This window comes from Panthera uncia, chromosome B4, assembly GCF_023721935.1.
Source record: "Panthera uncia isolate 11264 chromosome B4, Puncia_PCG_1.0, whole genome shotgun sequence".
Taxonomy (NCBI): domain Eukaryota; kingdom Metazoa; phylum Chordata; class Mammalia; order Carnivora; family Felidae; genus Panthera; species Panthera uncia.
In genome coordinates this window covers 35,207,412-35,220,751 of record NC_064809.1, presented here as the reverse complement: position 1 = coordinate 35,220,751, position 13,340 = coordinate 35,207,412, and the positions used below count along the sequence as shown (strand labels likewise).

Sequence of the window (13,340 nt, the reverse complement as noted above, 5' to 3'; positions counted from 1 at the left end):
AACTCATTGGGAGTCAGTTGTGTGATCTGGATCTGATTTTTGCTACTTACTTCCGTTGTTAGATCTCTACCTCTGAGGCTTAGGTCCCCCAGCCATAAGATAGGCACCTACTAGAAGAAAGAATTTAGTAATTCGAGGTTCTGAATGGAATGTACAAAAGTAAGGTTAATATGATAGCAGCCTTCTTTATCTCAAGACCACCAAGTTTTGTTTTATTTTCCTTATGAAAAGTAGGGAATTGAAGGGTTTAGTTGTGTTACTTTCTTATTCAGGGAGATTATAGCAATTCTTTCTTTCCTTTTTGTTTTTTTAATATTTATTGTCAAGTTAGCTAACATACATTGTATACAGTGTGCTTTTGGTTTCGGGGGTAGATTCCCGTGCTTTATTGCTTACATACAACATCCAGTGCTCATCCCAACAAGTGCCCTCCTCAGTGCCCATCACTCATTTCCATCTCTGCTCTGTCCCCCCCCCCCCCAACTCTCAGTTTGTTCTCTGTATTTAAGAGTCTTTTATGTGTTTGCCTCCCTCTGTGTTTGAAACAGTTTTTTCCCCTTACCTTCCCCCATGGTCTTCTATTAATTTTCTCAAGTTCCACCTATGAGTGAAAACATATGATATCTCTTTCTCTGACTGACTTACTTCACTTAGCATAATACCTTCCAGTTCCATTCGTGTCATTGCAAATGGCAGGATTTCATTCTTTCTCTTTGCCAAGTAGTATTCCATTGTATATATAAACCACATCTTCTTTATCCATTCATCAGTTGATGGACATTTGGGCTCTTTCCATGATTTGGGTATTGTTGAAAGTACTGCTATTAATATTGGGGTATAAATGGCCCTATGAATTAGCACTCCTGTATCTTTTGGATAAATTCCTAGTAGTGCAATTGCCTAGGTCATAGGATAGTTCTATTTTTAATTTTTTGAGGAACCTCCACACTTTTCCAGAGAGGCTGCACCAGTTTGTGTTCCCACCAGTAGTGCAAAAGAGATCCTCTCTGTGCATCCTTGCCACCATCTGTTGTTTCCTGAGTTAATTTTAGCCACTCTGACAGGTGTGAGGTGGTATCTCATTGTGGTTTTGATTTGTATTTCACTGATGATTATGATGTTAAGCATCTTTTCTTGTGTCTGTTGGCCATCTGGATGTCTTCTTTGGAAAAGTGTCTATTCATGTCTTCTGCCCACTTCTTCACTGATTTATTTTTCATGTGTTTAGTTTGATAAGTTCTTTATAGATTTTGGATACTAACCCTTTATCTGTAAGTCATTTGCAAATACCTTCTTCCATTCTGTCGGTTATCTTTTAGTTTTATTGATTTTTTCCTTTGCAGTGCAGAAGCTTTTTATCTTGAGGGGGTCCCAATAGTTAATTTTTGCTTTTATTTCTCCTGCCTTCAGAGACGGGTTGAGTAAGAAGTTGCTGCGGTTGAGGTCAAAGAAGTTGTTGCCTGTTTTCTCTTCTAGGGTTTTGATGGTTTCCTGTCTCACATTTAGGTCTTTCATCCATTTTGAGTTTGTTTTTGTGTATGGTGTAAGAAAGTGGTCCAGTTTCATTCTTCTGCATGTTGCTGTCCAGTTCTTCCAGCACCATTTGCTGAAGAGACTGTCTTTATTCCATTGGATACTCTTTCCTGCTTTGTCAAAGATTAGTTGAGCATGTATTTGTAGGTCCAGTTCTGGGTTCTCTGTTCTATTCCATCGGTCTGTGTGTCTGTTTAGTGCCAATACCGTACTGTCTTGATGATTACAGCTTTGTAGTAGAGGCTAAAGCCTGGGATTGTGATGCCTCCCGCTTTAGTTTTCTTTTTCAACATTACTTTGGCTATTCGGGGTCTTTTGTGGTTCCATATAAATTTTACAATTGTTTGTTCTAGTTTTGAGAAGAATGCTGGTGCAATTTTGGTTGGGATTGAATGTGTAGATTGCTTTGGGTAGTATTGACATTTTAACTATATTTGTTCTCCCAATCTATGAGCATGGAATGTTTTTCCATTTCTTTGTGTCTTCAATTTCTTTCATAAGTTTTCTATAGTTTTCAGCCTACAGATCTTCTACATCTTTGGTTAGGTTTATTCCTAGGTATTTTATGGTTCTTGGTGCAATTGTAAATCGGCTCAATTTCTTGATTTCTCTTTCTGTTGCTTTATTGTTGATGTATAGAAATGCAGCTGATTTCTGTACATTGATTTTGTATCCCGTGACTTTGCTGAATTCACGTATCAGTTCTAGCAGCTTTTTGGTGGAGTCTTACGGGTTTTCCACGTAGAGTATCATGTCATCTGCGAAAAGTGAAAGTTTGACTTCTTCTTTGCCAATTTGGATACCCTTTATTTCATTCTGTTGTCTGCTGAGGCTAGGACTTCCAACACTATGTTAAACAACAGTGGTGAGAGTGCATTCCTGCCGTGTTCCTGTCATGTTCCTGATCTTGGGGAAAACTCTGGTTTTCCACATTGAGGATGATATTGGCTATGGGCTTTTCATGGGCTTTTTATGATATAAGATATGTTCCTTCTATCCCGATTTTCTTGAGGGTTTTTATTAAGAAAGGATGCTGTATTTTGTCAGATGCTTTTTCTGCACCTGTTGATAGGATCATATGGTTCTTATCCTTTATTCTATTAATGTGATGTATCACATGGATTGATTTGCAAGTATTGAACCAGCCCTGCAGCCCAGGAATGAATCCCACTTGATCATGGTGAATAATTCTTTTAATATACTGTTGAGTTCGATTTGCAAGTATCTTGTTGAGAATATTTTCATCCATGTTCCTGAGTGATATTGGCCTGTAATTGTCCTTTTTAGTGGGTTCTCTGGTTTGGGAATCAAGGTAATGCTGGCTTCATAGAATGAGTCTGGAAGCTTTCCTTCCGTTTCTGTTTTTTGGAACAGCTTGAGAAGATAGACATTAACTCTGCTTTAAATGTCTGGTAGAATTCCCCTGGGAAGCCATCCCAGGACTTTTATTTGTTGGGAGATTTTTGATAACTGATTCAATTTCTTTGTTGGTTATGGGTCTGTTCAAATTTTCTATTTCTTCCTGAGTTTTGGTAGTGTGTGGGTGTCTAGGAATTTGTCCATTTCTTCCAGGTTGTCCAGTTTGTTGGCATGCTTTTTCATAGTATTCTCTAATATTTGTATTTCTGTGGTGTTGGTTGTGATCTCTCCTCTTTCATTCGTGATTTCATCTATTTGGGTTCTCTTTTCTTTTTGAGAATTCTGGCTAGGGGTTTATCAGTTTTGTTTATTTTTCCAAAAAACCAGCTCTTAAATTCATTGATCCGTTCTGCTGGTTTTTTTTTTTTTTTTAATTCTATATTGTTTATTTCTGCTCTAATCTTTATTATTTCTCTTCTTCTGGTGACTTTGGGGTTTCTTTGCTGTTGTGCTTCTAGTTCCTTTAGATGTATGGTTAGATTTTGTGTTTGAGATTTTTCTTGTTTCTTGAGATAAGCCTGGATGGCAATGTATTTTCCCCTTAAGACTGCCTTTGGACTGTCATGTTTTCATTTTCATTTGCTTTCGTATATTTTTAAATTTCTTCTTTAATTGCTTGGTTGACCCATTCATTCTTTTTCTGAAGAAATGTTCTTTAACCTCCATGCATTTGGGGGTTTTCCAAATTTTTTCTTGTGGTTGATTTTAAGTTTCATAGCATTGTGATCTGAAAATATGCATGGTATGATCTCAATTCTTTTATATTTATTGAGGGCTATTTTGTAACCTAGTATATGATCTATCTTGGAGGATGTTCCATGTGCACTTGAGAAGAATGTGTATTCTGCTTTTGGATGAATAGTTCTTAATATATCTGTCAAATCCATCTGGTCCAGTGTATCATTCAAGGCCATTATTTCTTTATTGATTTTCTGCCTAGATGATCTGTCCATTGTTTTAAGTGGAATATTAAGGTCCCCTGCAATTACTGTATTCTTACCAATAAGATTGCTTATGTTTGTGATTAATTGATTTATATATTTGGGTGCCTCCAAGTTGGGGGTGTAAACATTTGTGATTGTTGGCTTATCTTGATGGATAGACCCTGCAATTATGATATAATGCCCCTTTTCATCTCTTGTTACAGCCTTTAGTTTAAAATCTAGTTTGTCTAAGTATGGCTACTCCAGCTTTGTTTTGACTTCCAGTAGCATGATAGATGGTTCTCCATCTTCTCACTTTCAATCTGAAGGTGTTTTCAGGTCTAAAATGAGTCTCTCATAGATAGCATATAGATGGATCTTGTTTTTTTTTTATCCATTCTGATACCCTGTATCTTTTGATTGCAGCATTTAGTTCATTTACATTCAGCATTATTGAAAGATATGGATTTAGAGTCATTGTGTTATCTGTAGGTTTAATGCTTGTGGTGATGTCTCTGGTCCCTTGTGGTCTTTGTAGCATTCCACTCACAGAGTCCCCATTAGGATCTCTTGCAGGGCTGGTTTAGTGGTCATGAACTCCTTAATTTTTTGTCTGGGAACCTTTATCTCTCCGTCTATTCTGAATAACAGCTTTGCTGGATAAAGGATTCTTGGCTGCATATTTTTCCTATTCAGCACATTGAATATTTCCTGCCCCTCCCTTCTGACCTGCCAAGTTTCAGTGGACAGGTCTGCTACTACCCTTATGTGTCTACCCTTGTAGATTAAGGCCTGTTTGTCTCTGGCTGCTTTCAGAATTATCTTTTTATCTTTGTATTTTGCCAATTTCACTGTGAAATGCCTTGGAGAAGACTTATTCTTGTTAAATCTGAAGGGAGTTCTTTGTGCCTCCTGGATATGGATGTCTGCCTCCTTCCCCAAATTAGAGACGTTCTCAGCTATAATTGTGTTCAAATAAACCTTCTGCCCCTTTTCCTTGCTCTTCTTTTGGAATTCTTATGATATGGATATTACTATGTTTCACTGAATCACTTAGTTCTCTAATTCTCCCCTTGTGGTGTGGTATTTTCTTATCTCTTTCTTGGCTTCATCGTTTTCCATAATTTTATCTTCTATTTCACTTATTCTCCCCTCTGCTTTCTCCATCCTTGATGTCACTGCGTCTGGTTTATTTTGAACCTCATTTACAGCATTTCTGAATTCATTGTGACTATTCCTTAGTTCCTTGATCTCTGCAGCAATAGATTCTCTGCTGTCTTCTACACTTTTTTCAAGCCCAGCTATTAATCTTATGACTATTAATCTAAAATTTCTAGCTGTCATTTCTTCCTCTCTTGTCATTTCTTCCTAGAATTTCTTTTGAGGAGAATTCTTCCATTTTTTCATTTTGGGTAGTTTTCTGTACCTTATGTGTTTTAAAAGCTTATTATGTGTCCTACACCTGGAAGCACTATTATATTAAAATGGGGTCATAAACTATCCAGGGCCTGGTCCTTCAGGACGTGTTTTTGGAGTGTGTTGCGTGCTGTCTCTTGTTGTGACTCTGGGTGCTTTATCTTCCTACTTGTAGTGGTGGTTTGGGCCTTCCACCAGGTAAGCTTTGATTTGTTCATTGAAGTAACCCTGGAAAAATTTTAAAAAAAAGAAAAAGGGGGGTGTGGTAGAAGAAGGCTATCCCATACAAAAAGAGAAATGACGGGTAGGGAAAAAGAAAACAAACAAACAAAAAAATTGACCAGGCAGAGAATCAGAGAAACTATACGGCTTAATCCAGAGAGAGAGAGAGAGAGACAGAGAGACAGAGAGAGAGAGAGAGAGAGGAAAATAAAGAAGGAGATAAAGAAGAGGTGTAAAAAGAATAGATTAAAAATGTCTGCTTAAACAACTCAATAACCTTAGTAACCAGAATAGAGAAGGGAAGGAATAAGCAGAAGAAAAGGAAGAAGGAAAAAGATACATATTATTTTATATGTATATATAAAATATAAAATAAGAATTGACCAAGAATCAAATCAGAAAATGCAAAAATGCTGGACTGATACCTGATGGTGCCTTGGAACTGGTGGCAGTGCTGGTCTGGAGGAGGGTCTGTCTGGTCTGGTCATTGTCAATCTTGCTCAGGTAGACATGCAGTTACCAGGCCCAGAGGGGTGTGGTTTGGTGTAGGTGGTCCCGCCTCCACTGTGGGCCCCTCATCCGTTCCCTGAAGCCCCACCTTGTTGGTGATGGGGAGAAAAATGGCGATATCCCAGTCTCTTTCCCCCTGGACTGGGTGTCCCAAACCACTCTGTTCAGGCCATCCTCACTGTGCTGGGCAAGTGTGCTCCACAGTCTCCTGCACCTCCAAAGTGCTTGGCTGGGATTCAAACCCCGATATCTTAAAGGATCCCACTCCCAAGTTTCCTGGTTCTGGGGAAGTGCCACTCCAGAAGCCAACAAAGGGCCTCTGGCTCCTCACAGTGCTAGGTGGGCATGAGTGAGCAGGTTTGTTGGATGTCTTAAAGGATCCTGCTCTGTGCCCCAGTTCTGGGGTAGCACTACTCTGCTCAGCTGGTAAGGGGCCTCTGGCTGGCAGGAACCTGCAGAGTCTTTTGTTCTTGGAATGGCTTTTTGCCTTCTTCCCACAGCATTCAAGGGAGAGGATTGCTGTCTCTGACTGTGCCTCTGAACTGGCTACGGAGACTGAGGCTGGCTCCCCTCCTCCCCAGGTGCATGCACAGGGTGGCTCCAGTCTGGAGAAAGCCCTGCCACCCTAGAATGAGGTAGAAATTGGTTCCTTCTGTTTTTTCTGTTCCCAGGTCTGTGGTTTTTCTCTTGTCCAAATACAGTCCTACGTTTCCACAGCCTCCCTTTCTCTTCCTTTTGTCTCTCCACCGAGGGGAAATCTCCCGTCTGTGCTTGTACCACCCGTTTTATCTCTCCTAGTTTGCAGTCACACACCTATAGCCTGTCTAGTTGTCCCATGGGTCCCTGGAGATGTTTCTGTCACTGTAGCCCAGATTCCTGGAATTCCCAGTCTTCTGGCCTTAATACTGCTGCGTTTGAGGGATGAGGGAACTTTGGATCCCCCTACTTCTCCACCATGTTGACTCCTCCCCTAGAGATTATAGCAATTCTAAAGGCATTTGCAAAGTACAGCTCTTAGAGAATCATTAAAAAATACTGCTTGTGAGGGGCGCCTGGGTGGCTCAGTCGGTTAAGCAGCCGACTTCGGCTCAGGTCATGATCTCACGGTCCGTGAGTTCGAGCCCCGCATCGGGCTCTGTGCTGACAGCTCGGAGCCTGGAGCCTGTTTCGGATTCTGTGTCTCCCTCTCTCTGACCCTCCCCCATTCATGCTCTGTCTCTCTCTGTCTCAAAAATAAATAAACGTTAAAAAAAAAAAATTAAAAAAAAATACTGCTTGTGAAAAGAGATTTATGACAGCCCCAAATTTGTCAAGTGGCATTGGCAGGCAATAGCTCAAATTCTGTGAAACATCTAACTCAGATATCCACATACTGTTATTGGTAGGTGTTATTTTGAATTGTTAAAACTAAAAATTGATCATTTTTGGTGATTTCTATTTGTATAAAGGTCTGGCTTAAGAGAGCTGTATGTGATGAATAGGCTATACTATGTACAAAAGTTATATATATAAAATAATGTAACTTTTTTTATTACATTAAAAATGTGACCTTTGGAGTTGTCATTTCATGATCAGTCTTTTAATTGTTTCAGACTCAGACGTTATAGGACAGTTTATGTAAAATATGGAAAGGTGGGGTGCCTGGGTGGCTCGTTTGAGTGTCAGACTCTTGACCTTGGCTCAGGTCGTGATCCCAAGGTCATGGGATTGAGCCCCGTGTCGCGTTTTACACTTGAGTGTCGAGCTTGCTTGAGATTCTCTCTCTCTCTCTCTCTCTCTCTCTCTCTCCCCCTCCCTCCCTCTCTCTCTCTCTCTCTCTCTCTTTCTCCCTCTCTCTCCTCCCCTCCCTCCTCCCCTCCCTCTTCCTCTCTCTCTCCCTCTCCCTCTTTCTGTCTCCTTCTGCCCGTCTCCCCTGCTTGTAAGTGCGTGCGCTTCTCTCTCTAAAAAAGAAAAAAATGCAGAAAGGAATGCTTAATTTTCTTTTATGTTCTGAATACTTGGAAAATTTTATTTATTTTTTTAATGTTTACTTATTTTTGAGGGAGAGAAAGAGAGAGAGCATGAGCAGAGGAGGGGCAGAGAGAGAGGGAGACACAGATCCAAAGCAGGCTTCAGGCTCTGAGCTGCCAGCACAGAACCCAGTGTGGGGCCCGAACCCACGAACTGTGAGATCATGACCTGAGCCAGACACTTAACCTACTGAGCCACCCAGGCACCCCTGAATACTTGGAAAATCTTAAAAGGTACCTATACTTAATGATTTTGGTAGTAAAAACTATATTTAGTGCTTTTGACTATTTTCATTTTTTATTAATTTTTAGAATTATTAAATTTATATTGGAACAGATACACGAAGTACAAAATTCTGATCTTAGAGAAAAAGTTTTAAGTCTTTCACTATTATGACGTTTGCTATGGTTTTTTTTTTCATATATGACTTTTGTGAACATTTCCTTCTCTTCCTGTTTTACTGAGTGTTTTTATCATGAAAAGGTGTTGAATCTTGTCAAGTGTTTTTTCTGCATCGGTTGTGATGCTTATGTGTTTTTCCTTCATTTTATTAATGCGATGTATTACATTGATGGATTTATCTGTATTGAACTAGTCTTGCATTCTAGGAGTAAGTCCAGTTGTCATGGTGTTTCTTTTATGAAGGCCATGCAGCAGAAGATCTATAAGATATTTGGTGGGACAGACCTAAGATTTTCTTCCTCCTCCCTGTTCCTGCCACTCTACTCTCCCTTCCCCTTTCCCTTCCTTCCCCTTCCCTTTTCCCTTCCTTCCCCTTCTTCCCTTTTTCCTTTCTTTTCCTTTCTTTTCCTTTCTTTCCCTTCCCTTCCCTTCCCTTCCCTTCCCTTCCCTTCCCTTCCCTTCCCTTTTTCTCTTTTCTTTTCTGTTTATTTATTTTGCGAGAGAGTGCTGGTGAGCGAGGGGAAGGGCAGAAAGAGAGGGAGACAGAAGAGAATCCCAAGCCGACTTCGTACTGTCAGTGCAGAGCCGGACGCAAGACTCAAACTCACAAACCGCAAGATCATGATCTAAGCTGAAATCAGAGAGCTTAGTCGACTGTGCCCCTGGAAAACTTATTTCTTATTATTTGCTTTTTTTTTTCTTTCTGAGTTGTGGATTACAAAACAATTCTAACTTAATAGAACATTCCATTTATATTCTCATAAATGAGCAGTACTCCTCCATGTATAGCTCCCACTTAGGAGAAGTTTAGTGTGGTCATATTTCAAGGCTACTTTGCAGTAAACTTTATTTTACTTGCTACAATTTGTGAATAAAGATTCTGATTCTGTAGTTTACTTGCCATGTGAGCCAAATGACTTTAGGGTTCAAGTTTTTATCTCCCCCCCCCCCCCAATCTTAATCTTTTGAGTATAGAAAGAACATGGATATTGTGCAGGCCAGAAAGACCTGGATATAAATTCCAGCTGCTCCTCTTGACTAATGGTCTTGAATAAATTAACTAATCTCCAAGTCTCAGTTTCCACATCTATAAAATGAGAGATAAAATATCCCAGGGGGCTATATATTAGGGTTATGTGAGATACCACATGTAAATTCTCTGGTATGGAATTTAACTTTGTTGAATTGTTGATCTGCAGTAAATGTTAGCTTCCTCTTCCCTGAAACAAAATGAAATGGTGGGTGTGAAATAGCTTTGTGAAGTGTACATAAATAAACAGAAATCATTAACATTGTTTTCTCTTTCAGAATTTGGCATTAATAGCATAGTTTATAATCTCAATATTATTAATATGCTTGCTTAGGTCCTTATGTGATAGGAACGTGCTAAGTTTTGGTGATCCTTAAAGATTTGTATTTGTTCTTGCTCCAGAACTTTGAAAGCCCTTAGAGAAATCCTGAAGCAAACTCAAATGATTTGTTAAACATATAGTTGGCTAATTTTTAGTCCAGTTTGAATTCTAGGACTGATTCTTAGTTTTAGTACCCATATATATGAAAGCCAGATCCACATTTTACCTTCTTTTTATAATATCCAGGCCCTTCCACTTTGCCCTACTCCTCCTTTCCCCCAGTAAGAACTTTGAATCTCATGGGATTTATAGCATAACACATACCCTCGCTTTATCATGTTTTAGTGTTTCTAGTTGGATTGGCTGTGATAATGACCTTATTAGTATATATAACTACATGTCTAAATTAAGTTTTGCATGTGAGTTAAGAGGGTCAAGGACTTGAAATAATTGAACACCTAGGAAACGTACTACAGTCTAGTTTAGAGAGATAGTGATGATTTCTGGAAGTGTTTTTACACAAAAAACATTTAAATATTATTTATCATATATTCATTAAACATTCATGTGCATAGTACTTTCTGGGAACTCAAGGAATGTAAAAGGAGTATGCTCTCTCTGGTCCTGAGTTTCTTGCCTTCCAGAGTAGTCTAGTTAGAATTCAAAACAACTCAAATATTGAAATGTCAGACATTTAAGCAATTTATATGCAAAATATTACCAATAATATGTGCTATAAAAGTCACAGACTTTGTCCTGTTTCATACAAAGTATGGTGAATTTTTGTTTCCCTACCTGAAAAGTAGAAACACAAAAAATATACCCTGTAGGGTCATTGTGATGTTTAAATGAGATTAGATATATAAGACCCAGCTGTATTCTTTCTGCAGATAGGTATGTTTTTCATTGAAAAAGTAATGGTATGTTGTAAAATAGTATATTTGAAACAGTAATGGCATATTGTAAAAAAAAAAAAAAAACAGACAGAACAAAATGATTTGTTAAACAAATAGTTGGCTGATTTTTAGTCCAATTTGAATTCTCACTTGAGACCCTAAGTTCTTCTCTGTGTACCAAGCACAGTTTTGACTATTTTCCAATAATTACTCTGTGTACATATACAGTTATAGTTTTATAACTTCTGGGAACATTATCTGCATTGTCTTGTATACTGCTTTTTTTATTTACAAATAGATTTTGGCAATCTTTCCTAGATATTATATACATTGTTTTATTTTTCTTAATGATTGCTTAGCATTCTTTTGTTTGAGTGTATAATAACATAACCTGTGTCTTCCTCCAGCACTCATTTAATATGTTTATTTAAAATATGTTAATTCATAACTTTCCTCTCCTTAGCGTCAACTCAGTATCCAGAAAATCCATCCTCCCAAGAAGAAGGGACAGAAAGAAACATCTCTTTGTAAGAAAGGCTTGATTGTCCCATGAACCAGACAGCAGAAAACCGATTGGGGTGCAGCAGGACTCCAGAGCCAGATATAAGGCTCAGAAAAGGGCACCAACTTGATGGTACAAGGAAAAGTGATAATGACAACCACCAAGGAAATTTGGAGCCTATTTTAGAGGCATCTGTTCTTTCTTCGTATCATAAAAAAGTAAGTTAAAGGGGGAAGGATGGTAAGTAAAACAAAGTTTATGGGAATGTGGTTGGAAGGAGGATATTAAAAAAAATGTATGGGACATTGCTGGAGAGAGGACGGGGTTTTGAAAAGGAATCTTGAGCATATTTGTTTTTGTTTTTGTTCAAGATGATTTGAAGTCCCATTTTTAAATTGGCTAGGTATTCTTTGATTTTATAATCCTTTTCTGCGGACACTTAAAATCATACTTTGTCTGCTTTATTTTGTTTGAGAAGGGAAATGGGTTTTTGTAGTTACTATTTAGTCTTTATAATTCAACTTTATTATTTATTTTTTAATTTTTAAAAATGTTTTATTTATTTTTGAGAGAAAGAGAGCAAGCAGATGAGGGGTAGAGAGAGAGAGGGAGACACAGAATCCGAAGCAGGCTCTAGGCCCTGAGTTGTCAGCACAGAGCCCTGCGTGGGGCTTGAACCCATGAACCGTGAGAGCATGACCTGAGCCGAAGTTGGTTGCTTAACCGACTGAGCCACCCAGGCACCCCTAAACTGTATTTTAGTTATGACATTGTCATTTATAATTTTGGAGAAATTCTGACTCTGTGCTGGAACTGCTTCTCCAAATATGGTTTATCTCCAGTGCATACCTTGGGAGTCATTAGAATTCTAGGAACAGAAGGTAGGTTTTAATCTTTCCTTTTACTTCCCAGAGAAAAGAGCAGCTTTTAAATTATTTAAGCACATCTACCTAGAGAGCAAAGGCATAAGTGTTTGTGAACAGCATCAGAAAGTCCTTATTTATAGGGGCACCTGGCTAGCTCAGTTGGTTGACCATCTGATTTCAGCTCAGGTCACGATCTCACAGTTTGTGAGTTTGAGCCCTGCATTGGGCTCTCTGCTCTCAGTGCAGAGCCTGCTTCCAATCCTCTGTCTCCCTTTCTCTCTGTCCTTCCCCTGCTCATGCTCTCTGTCCCTCAAGAATAAATAACTATTAAAAAATATAGTAAAATATTTGTATACTATAAGCCCTTATTATAGATATTTAGCTATATGCTTTGTAACTTTGAATCATGTAGCATGTGTTCAGTGTTGTGGCTCTAGTACAATGTTTCTAAAACTAGGTTGTGTCCATTAGTGGTTTGTGAAATTTTGGTACTGTAAGCTGTGTTTAAAATATTAAGCAACAAAATAGAACAAAGAGGTGCATATATGTAGTAATGTTCATTTAAACTATGTTATTTGATGAAATTGTTTAGTTTTATATAGATATGTATACAGATATGAAAAATACATACATGTGAGTTGTAGCTAAAAACATTTTGAAAGCCTCTACTCCAAATTGCATCTGTACCATCCTAAGACATACATTGGTTGTGTGGGTAATAGTGGTGTTGGTTTGAACTCCAGAGGGTTGTCTTGTCCTTTCAGGTCTTTTATAAGAATTTCATCAGAGCATTGTAGCAGTATAGGTACAGAATAGGAAATTTAAAGTATTTCTTCTGTTCTTGGTAACACTTTCTTTATAAGTCAGCTTTATCTTCTTGGCTAGGTTGTACTATGGTGAAGGATTATTTGCATGCATGTGGGTGTATATACCCATACATACACAGGACAGATTAGTAGGATTAAAAAAAAAAAAGCTGTTTGCCTACACTACATATGATACAATTTGGCTTTTAAGCCAGCATTATTATTTTTTTTTAAAAAGTTGACCAGATAATCTGGGTCAAGAACTTGTATCAACACTTAAGACCTTGCCTTCTTGCTGCCATTTTACTGTAATAAGTACTAGCAACTAAGACTTCCCTATCCAAGCTGAGCCAGCTGTTTTCCTCATTTGCTGTTAAGGCCTAAGCAATGTTACTAAGCTTGGATGAGTGACTGGGGTTATCTTTTTTTTTTTTTTTTCTTTTTATTATAGTGAGCACAACATGAAATCTACCCTCTTAACAC

The 13,340-nt window shown here is 38.4% G+C and overlaps 1 protein-coding gene across 3 annotated transcripts in view; it reads left to right on the top strand.

Moving 5' to 3' along the window:
• The window catches only part of ADIPOR2 (adiponectin receptor 2), a 79,617-nt gene that overhangs the window by 36,044 nt on the left and 30,233 nt on the right, over positions 1 to 13,340 (top strand). For all 3 annotated transcript variants that reach the window (XM_049627040.1, XM_049627041.1, XM_049627042.1), the window contains exon 2: positions 11,147 to 11,403. In XM_049627040.1, the coding sequence (XP_049482997.1) occupies positions 11,233 to 11,403 (171 nt within the window). In that variant the 5' untranslated portion in view covers positions 11,147 to 11,232. The remainder of the gene's footprint in view (positions 1 to 11,146; positions 11,404 to 13,340) is intronic.